General features: G+C 41.4%; 1 protein-coding gene across 1 annotated transcript in view; it reads right to left on the bottom strand.

The window, feature by feature from the left end:
• Positions 1–8,776, bottom strand: part of LOC124593836 (protein lozenge-like) — a 713,984-nt gene extending 705,208 nt beyond the window's left edge. Inside the window, exon 1 of the mRNA XM_047132184.1 lies at positions 8,437–8,776. Coding sequence (XP_046988140.1) covers positions 8,437–8,776 — 340 coding nt within the window. The remainder of the gene's footprint in view (positions 1–8,436) is intronic.
• Positions 8,777–8,997: the final 221 nt, after the last annotated feature.

The following is an 8,997-nucleotide window of genomic DNA, read 5'->3' on the forward strand; positions in this document are numbered from 1 at the left end:
GATACATGTCCTCCGTCCATTTAAGTGATGTCAAGGAATTTTCCTTTTTTAACGATTATATCGACCAGAGCATGGTTCAGGTGATCGGAGTTCGAATATTATCGATGCAGCAGCATATTGGCGGCGCAAGATGTCACTGATTCTGTAGACTTCATGAGTTTTACATGAGGGAGAGACCAAATGTGTAGACGCGAGAGTGGCACACACTGTCGTACGTTTGAACAACGAAAGGCAGTTGCAGAAGTAAGAAACCGCCCGAATTCTCGAACGATCGAGGAAAAACGGGGATTCATTTCGAAGAATGACAGTTGGGGAATGAAATAGTTTGCAGCTATCATGGCTAACATATGTTCTACAGAAGTCGTTGAGACAAGATCAGAATAATTACAGCCTCTACACCAGTACCCCATCCATGTACAAAATATCTAAAAGATGTAATAGTTTGGTTCAAGTAAACAGGAGTTAACTTGTGTGCTGTAAATGTTGTTACTGAAGATGGCTCATGGCTAGTTCTAAATTCTAGTCGGGCCATCCGGACTCAGTGTTTTAGATGGTTTCCCTAAATTACTTTATAATGTCGGGATGGCCCCTTTGAAACGGCCGTAGATGATTTTCATAACTTAGTTTCTACAGACTTCGCCGTCGAAGACACGTTAAATACTAAGATCCGATTCCCCAGATTTCGGGTGAACAACACTCGAGTAGAAGCAAAACTTTCTCACGTTTTCAGCTGATTATCGTTTTATTAGTATTTTATGATATGGCAATATGACAGTGTCCTTAAGAAGGACGGGGCATGAATGTACCCATCGTTGATTCACACTATCTATTTTCATGCACTGGTAAGTAACTGCTGTCTGTGTTGTCTGTTTCACTGTCCCAAGAGTGATTATGAGGGAAGACGTTGGTTGTATCAGAAAATGCGTTAGTTTGTATTCTACAAAAGAGCTAATAACAATGCAGTTTAGCGCCCTGAAATCAAATTCGTCATCATCACATTCATCATCATCCTTTTCCTCATCGCTTAAAGCAGCAAAACAACAGCAGCCACACTTTGCCCGGAAGTAACGTCAGGTCCCATGCTGAGGAAGACGGAGCGTATTGCTTTATGTTATACGTTCACCCCATAAAATAACTGTCAAACCAATGCTGTTAAGAAATAATTTGCAGCTGACCACCTTTTAGAGTAAACGGCGCAGAATTTGCCTTCTTCCCCTCTTTCATCTGGAGCCCGACGAAACTGGAGCCCTACATGTCGTGTGCAGTGTGAATTACTGTCGTTATGTCTCCCCATATCTCTGATTTTCTGTAATTTGGTGTCTCTATATGAATCCTTGCATAGTCGCTACTGGTGCTTAGACATCGTGTCCTTCTGCGGCCGGCCGCGTTGGTCTCGCGGTTCTAGGCGCGCAGTCCGGAACCGTGCGACTGCTACGGTCGCAGGTTCGAATCCTGCCTCGGGCACGGATGTGTGTGATGTCCTTAGGTTAGTTAGGTTTAAGTAGTTCTAAGTTCTAGGGGACTGATGACCACAGCTGTTAATTCCCATAGTGCTCAGAGCCATTTGAACCATTTTTGTCCTTCTGCATCTAAGTTTTCTGCATCTGCACCTCCATTTCTGTTTGACGCGAGAGGACGCACAAAAGAAGGCAAATTTTGCGCAATGCTTGGAATTTTGACTTTCTGTTACCATGGCGTATGTAGACGTTGAATCTGTGAGAGCAGAATAAATGTCACTAAATGTCAAACAATCAATCTTGGATAGTGATCATAGAACAAGTGTAACCCTATTTTGATTTTATCCATAATGAATATGAGACCGCGGTTGTTACAAGGTTGAAATGTCAGATCTGCCGCCCATTACAGCGCAAAGAAAAACACGTAATCTTCAGTGTTTATTGCACTGTAAATATGGCAGAACCGACACTTCAAAATTTATTTTGAACAGTTACCAAGTTCACTGAGTTTCTAAGACTTGGTTTTCGAGTAATACCCAACGTTTCCTGGCAGCCTTTTCCCTTATTAGGAAAGTAAAAGAAATGTTTCAGAAACAGGAATGACTCACACTGATGGGCAACATAAAATGTTACATATTTTACTCCCTTAATACGCGTTATAGCTTTATAGCTACCTACAGTGGTCCAAGTAAATGTAAAAATATTGGCTCATTTCGTATGGTTGAGGTGCTTCTGTGACATTAATTACTAAAAATTATGTTGTATTAATTTTTTATCAAATTTGATTTGTATTTATAATTTTATTGAACATCTTATTTTTATTATCTCCCTGCAATCTAGATATTGGTGAAAAAATAACGTTGATTCTGCCCATATAAGGGAAATTTAAAAAATAGCTAAATTTTTGTCACGTTGGACAGAGTGTCTGAAATACTGTGTTTCGTGGCTAATGGAGATGTTATTGAAACAGAAAAACTGATATCACACAGCAGAGAAGTAAACATCGGAAGTGATGCTGCAATCACAAACCATCCGTTGTTTGGCTGCACTGTCTACATAAACTAATTTAGATTTTCTGCGTATCAGCAATATAACATACCAGATGGAGTAGGACTACTTCCGGTCAAAACGTATTTTTTTTTTTTTATAGATAGCACATGAAGTAATTAGAAACTAATGTCTTTCGGTCAACTTTTCTCTAAGCCAGAAGAGATAAATTCTTTGTCGGTGTTATGTGTTGTTTTACAGTTTCTGCCTCTGACTGATAATCAAACTTTATTTTATCATTTGGAGATATTCCGAGCCACAGTTTCTACTTTGCTACCGGGAAATAAAAAGAGCACAGTGTTGGCAAAATTATATCCTTGACATCTTATTATTTGATACATGCACTGCAAATGAAAGTAGCATACATGGTATTTTTGCCCCAAAGACTTATACTGAAGAAGAATGGTGTTTGTTTTCTTCAACACATTCGCTGCATACCTTTCGATATTAATTTTAAGGTAAGACAGGATGTAAGAAACAAAATTTACACTAATTTTAATTCTCAGTACAACGCATAATTTTTAGTCAGAGCTTCTATGTGTAGTAGTTAATACATATAAAATACATTTTGAGATTCTGAAAGATATTTAAGCTGTAATAATTTAGCTGAGACTCTTTCTTTTACAGAAGGATGTGTTACTCAATAGCTGGCTTATGTTTATAGTGTTATGGGTGTATTTCACTATTGACTATTCCCGTTTAACAAAGAAAATCTTCCACGGTGGTAGGTGGTACATACTTTCCTACTTAATTCTTGGATATGCCTCTTTTCTTAAGAAAAATGTAGCTTCAAAACAGGATTTCTGAAATTGGACCAAAAAAAATGTAACCCTGAATTTGTTCAGTTTTTCAAATACTGGGCTATTCCTTTTTGTCTCCGTAAATTCTAATTTTTGATGATAGTTGAGACAAAAGCTTCATTTCCATGGTGGAATTTCATTGTTATATTACAGGAAACAGTAACTGTATTGTTAAATTATTTTAGCTGTATCCATTTCCATTGACATAGAGCTAATGCTATAGACTCAATCTGAACTCTCCATCAGACGCAAGGAGGGAGGACAGACCAAAGTAGCAGCAGATAATTTAGATAAGCTTCACACAAAACCTGCCCGCCTTCTTCCGTGTAATGTACCCACTAATACTTTACCAATGATGACTCAACTATTAACCGAGCAAGACCATCCGCACGTTGCTATTAATCGAGCAAGACCATCCGCACGATTCACAAATCTCGATCACTTGAAACAGTACGTCGCAGTGGGAGGCACGTAAAGTAAATACGAATTTAACAGGAATGCGTCAACTTCCATGTCGAATAATTATAGGGATATGGTAAAAGCGGCACACGTCACCACTGTAGATGTTCTTAGAGATTTGTGATTCGTTCCTACAGTTGCTGAGAGATGGGACTATTTTCTTGATTACTCTTGGTTTACGAAATTCACTTTCACAAAGCGGCCGTACCGTAAGTACTTGAACATGTGGAAAGGGATAAAATTTTCTAATCGGTTTCCAGAACTCATTTTATGGCATGTCAGTTGTAGAGATTGAAAGATTTATTGCATTAGATCCAACTGTATAAAAATATCCCATCGTCGATCTGATTAGAACCCTGGTGTTCGCACTGTTTCGGGTATATTTCCGCTACCTGAAACCTTGGCATTTGCCGTTGTTGCTGGTAATGAAGGACTGTACGCTCAAGAACGTGAATAGCTACATGGCATGTATAAATTAATAAGTGCAGTAATGTATTGCTTGTAAATGCCCGATAAAAATGATTTACTTATAGCGACACGTTTCTTCTTACAAAAACTGTCTTGATAATGCGTATCAAAAGGAAAGACCACGATTATTTGGTGGAAATCGACATAAACAGTGTCAACAATGAGACTGCATTTGGAAAATAATACTTCACAATTAGTGATTATTATTTCCGTGATTACTGCAAGAACTCCTGGCATATTTTATTCCCATAGCATGAAAACGCGGTTCCTAGCTCGTAAGGCATAAATTTGGATAAAATAAAAGTGTAACTGAGTGACTGAAGGTGACGTTTCAATGCATGATAACCGATTGCGGACACCTGTAGCCAAAATGGCGGTGAATGAATTCAGTAGTTACATTTCTAGAACTCTGATATGGGTGTCTCAGTCCTCCACTATGATTTTGATACAACTTTGAAGTTGCAAGCTCTGGCATTACTTTCAAAGGTACCGGTATAATGACAGATATAAGAACTGAAAGGTTACTCGGTCTGGTGTCGAAATTCTGTGGATGAGGCGACTCAGATCAGACTTATGCGCACCAATGAAGAAAGAAAACGGAGGCACTTGTACTAATTGCCACATGATCAGTTTGCTGTTTCTCGCTTGTGATGTGGTGGGTATGTTGGCAAGACTGACAGGAAGACTGGAGAGTTTCGGGAGGGAAGCCATGTTGAATTAGGATGGCCAGAGTATGAAAGAAGTGTAACGTTAGGTGCGGGTGTCGACAGGGCAACTGAATGAAAATTCGTAAGAAGGGCAATACATGGAAAAATGGTATTATGTCAGTGACAGTTTCCGCTGGTGACAATATCACTCTGAATTAAAGAACGAGAACCGAGAGGTGCCGAAAGAAATCTACAGAGAAGGAGAATATATAGAGTGTATCAGAGGCACTAATAGCAACCCAACAAAAAGAAGGGCTGAAAAAGAAAAAGTATGAGAAGCGAAACATCTGATGGCCAAAGCTGTGAAGATGAAAAACGTAATGCGTCAGTCATGAGAAGCAAGCTAGTGGCATGTATTGCCGCATAAGTAAGTTAAACATACAAATAACAAAATGCATATATGCAGTCCATCACTCACACTGTTGCCATGGGTGTTCGCGAGAAATATCAGAATAAGAGTAAGAGAATGACCTTATTGCGGTTCACACACAGCTTGAGATATCAGTGATGAGCAATTAGTACGCGAATAAAAATTGTAGCGTGGTATGATACGGTTGGAAAATAAGCAGTAAAAAGAAAGGTGTTGTGAAATAAAATGTGTTAAAACAAAGTAAGTCTAGAAAGTCTCCTGGTCTCAACTTGACCTGATAGTAAGGGAGAAGTTTTGAGATTAGTGAAATGTGGCAGTACTGATCATTTTGTTGATTATAGTAGTGTAAGGCTAAAGCAGTGATTAACCAGAATTTTAAAATTAGCGCCACAGTACTTTTCTGGACATGGTCATATTGGATTTGGTATGGTATTGTAGTCCCCCAATCTTTTATTGCTTGACCGAGAACGTTATCGAGGGACACAAGAGGCTGAAAATAAAGTGAGCAGAGAAGATATGAAACGAAGAGCCCCTTAGTTTAAAAAAGTCTGGCTAGAGACCAGATATCTACTTCAACTAAGATCACTGATAGCAGCACTTGATAGCGGTATTTGTTGAAATATGATGAAAAAAAGTGGAATCATCAATCCAGGTGGGCACCTGAAAATGTATCTTCCTTCATTCGAGCTTGGATAACTTACATCAAGGACCAGCTAATGTGAAGGATTAGGAGATGAGAATGTTGTAAGCCGAGAGTTAAATGCTATCAGCTCATAACAAGTTATTTACTCTATATGTTTTAATCTCTGTCATCACCGACTATTTTTCCATCTGCGGTTCCGTCTAGTTCCTTTGTCGCATTCATTGATAAATTAGAACATGTCAGTTGATCCTGTACCTTCTTCTTATTAGTGTTTTCCAAGTACTCGTTTATTCGCCGATTCTGCTGAGGATCCCCTCATTTCTTATCAGTTAATTTAATTTTCAGAATCCTGCTGCAGCTCCACATTTCAAATGGTTGGATTCTCTTTTGTTCCAGATTTCCTACAGTGCATAGCTCATAGAACTCAAAAGTAAACCAGGAAGCTGAAGCAAGGTAAACCTAAGTGCACTTGGGTTTTCTCAACAGTGGTTACTACGAAGAGGCTCGGTATTCCATGAGAACGAGATTGTGACGAAAACATGGTTTGAAAGATCGAAAATCGGTGAAAAAGAAAAGTAATTCCCATGGAATACACCACTGACTACTTGTTTCCGATGCCCAGAGAGCTTGGTGGCTGTCCTCAAACACGTCAACTACAGCTTGAAAATGGTGTAATATCCAAACTGGACAATAGTGGGGAATAAACAATTTTGTTAGACTGTGGTTGCTGCCTGAATGAAAGTAATATGGATGCTCTGTCAGTTGCTGTAGGAATTGTTTTTGTTTTACAACCAGTTTCGATCTAGAGACCACCTTCAGTTATAAAACGACAGCACAGTAATGCATACACTTGTTCACATTATGATTCCCAAATAAGTTTATTAAGGCAGTGTCAAAAGTTTCTTAAAAGCCGGTTTTTGAAACAGACTTACTTGATACACATATTTGACAATCACAGTGTGAACATGTATACAGTCTGGTAATTTTTTTGCCTGAAGATGGTTAGCAAGACCAACGCTTATTATATAAGAAAAGCAGTTCCACTATCCTTTGTTTTTATGCCTACACATTGTGAATATATTAATAAAGGAAATGAATTTCTTGAATGAGTCTGCATTCATTGGGGGCACGTTGTAAATAAAAGCGTCTAGATCGCTTAATAAATATTTGCCGGCCTGAGTGGCCGAGCGGTTCTAGGCGCTACAGTCTGGGACCGCTACGGTCGCAGGTTCGAATCCTGCCTCGGGCATGGATGTGTGTGATGTCCTTAGGTTTAAGTAGTTCCAAGTTCTAGGGGACTGGTGACCACAGCAGTTAAGTCCCATAGTGCTCAGAGCCATTTGAACCATTTGAATAAATATTTATTTACTTCGTCATATCGGTTACTGTCATCATCTGCTCAAAACGTCGACATTGTAAAACAAAGTTCAGAGCCAGTATCAGTAAAACTTATAGCTAAATGGCGTGTTGACGCCACACCTTAGACATAGATTTTATTGATACTGACACTGAACATTGTTTTCCAACTTCTAAGTTTTGATCTGATGATGAAAGTAGCCGAAAGCACGCGGTAAATATATATATTAAGTGATCTCGATGATTTTATTCACAAGGTACACATTATAAATTTGATACAGTCTTCATAAGCTGTGGAGCAAGGAATTGCCTCAGTTAAAGTGCAACTCCCTCATCTTCAGTGATCTTGCTTCAGCTGTGTTTACACAGAAAAGACTCTGTGCTTCAGTCAAAAGTCTTTCGACCAATTTAGTGAGTTTTTCCTTTCATCCTTTCCCCTTCCACACTACTGTGCTACCTCGTCCTCAAATTCCCAGCAAATTTCACTACGGTATCTAGTGTGGAGGTTGTTCATTAAAAAAAAAAATGGTTCAGATAGCTCTGAGCACTATGGGACTTAACACCTGAGGTCATCAGTCCCCTAGAACTTAGAACTACTTAAACCGAACTAACCTAAGGACATCACACACATACATGCCCGAGGCAGGATTCGAACCTGCGGCCGTAGCGGTCTCGCGGCTCCAGACTGTAGCGCCTAGAACAGTACGGCCACTCCGGCCGGCTGTTCATTTTCATTTTACAACTTTGTAGAACGATGAATATCTAATAGCCAGTGTTGAGATAATTCAAATGGACTGTGGATCAGCTGAATTCACATTTGTGGTACTTGTGGTAAGTAGCCACGTGTACAACTGGGTTGACGTACAGTAAGTTTTATGATTGCCTGCCGTAGCTGGCCAACACGGTCGCTTATCTTCAAGCGCGTCAAATACCACTTGGAAGTGACTTATAGTCGAAACTGGGCAATTGTGCTGTTTGACAATAAATGTAGTCTATTAGGGAAATATTGTCATTTCACTGTGTCTATGTGTTATGGGTGTCATCCAGTGGTTTAATTTGGTGTTTTCGCTACGTGTAGCAGAAGTTTAAAGGCCTAATGGGACTCGCAGATCCCAGCCGAGGCACTCACCCCTGCCGCTGCGGCCGACGAAGCGCAGGTCGTTGAACTTGGCCACCTGGTTCTTCATGACGGCGGTGCAGTTGCGCAGCTCGGCGCAGAAGTTGTCGTCGTTGCCGGCGCGCACCGTGACGACGGTGCCGTCGACGACGTCGCCGAGGGCGACCACCTTGAAGGCGACGGGCAGCGTCTTGTTGGAGCGCCAGTGGTTGGGCAGCGCGGTGCAGAGCAGGTTGGGGCTGCCGGTGCGCACCAGCTCCCCCGGGTGCTCGGCCTGCGCGTCGGCCAGCACGCGCTCCGTCCACCACAGGTCGTCGGCGGTGGCCGCGGCGGGCAGCTGCTGCTCCGTCATGGCGCCGGGCTTCTTGCACAGGCTGGCAGCCGCGTCGTCGCCGCTCGCGGGGGTCACCGTCGCCAGCAAGCCCGGCAGATGCATTTGGGGCGACGCTCGCTGCTCGCTTGCGCAACGGGTCGGCGCGCCGCCGGTCCGCGCTCCTCCGCCCGGGCCGAAGCGGTACCACTGGCTACTACTGTGCGACTGCGACCGCTACTGTCCGACGACGGCGACGATCC

The sequence above is a fragment of the Schistocerca americana genome, chromosome 2 (assembly GCF_021461395.2).
Source record: "Schistocerca americana isolate TAMUIC-IGC-003095 chromosome 2, iqSchAmer2.1, whole genome shotgun sequence".
Lineage (NCBI taxonomy): Eukaryota > Metazoa > Arthropoda > Insecta > Orthoptera > Acrididae > Schistocerca > Schistocerca americana.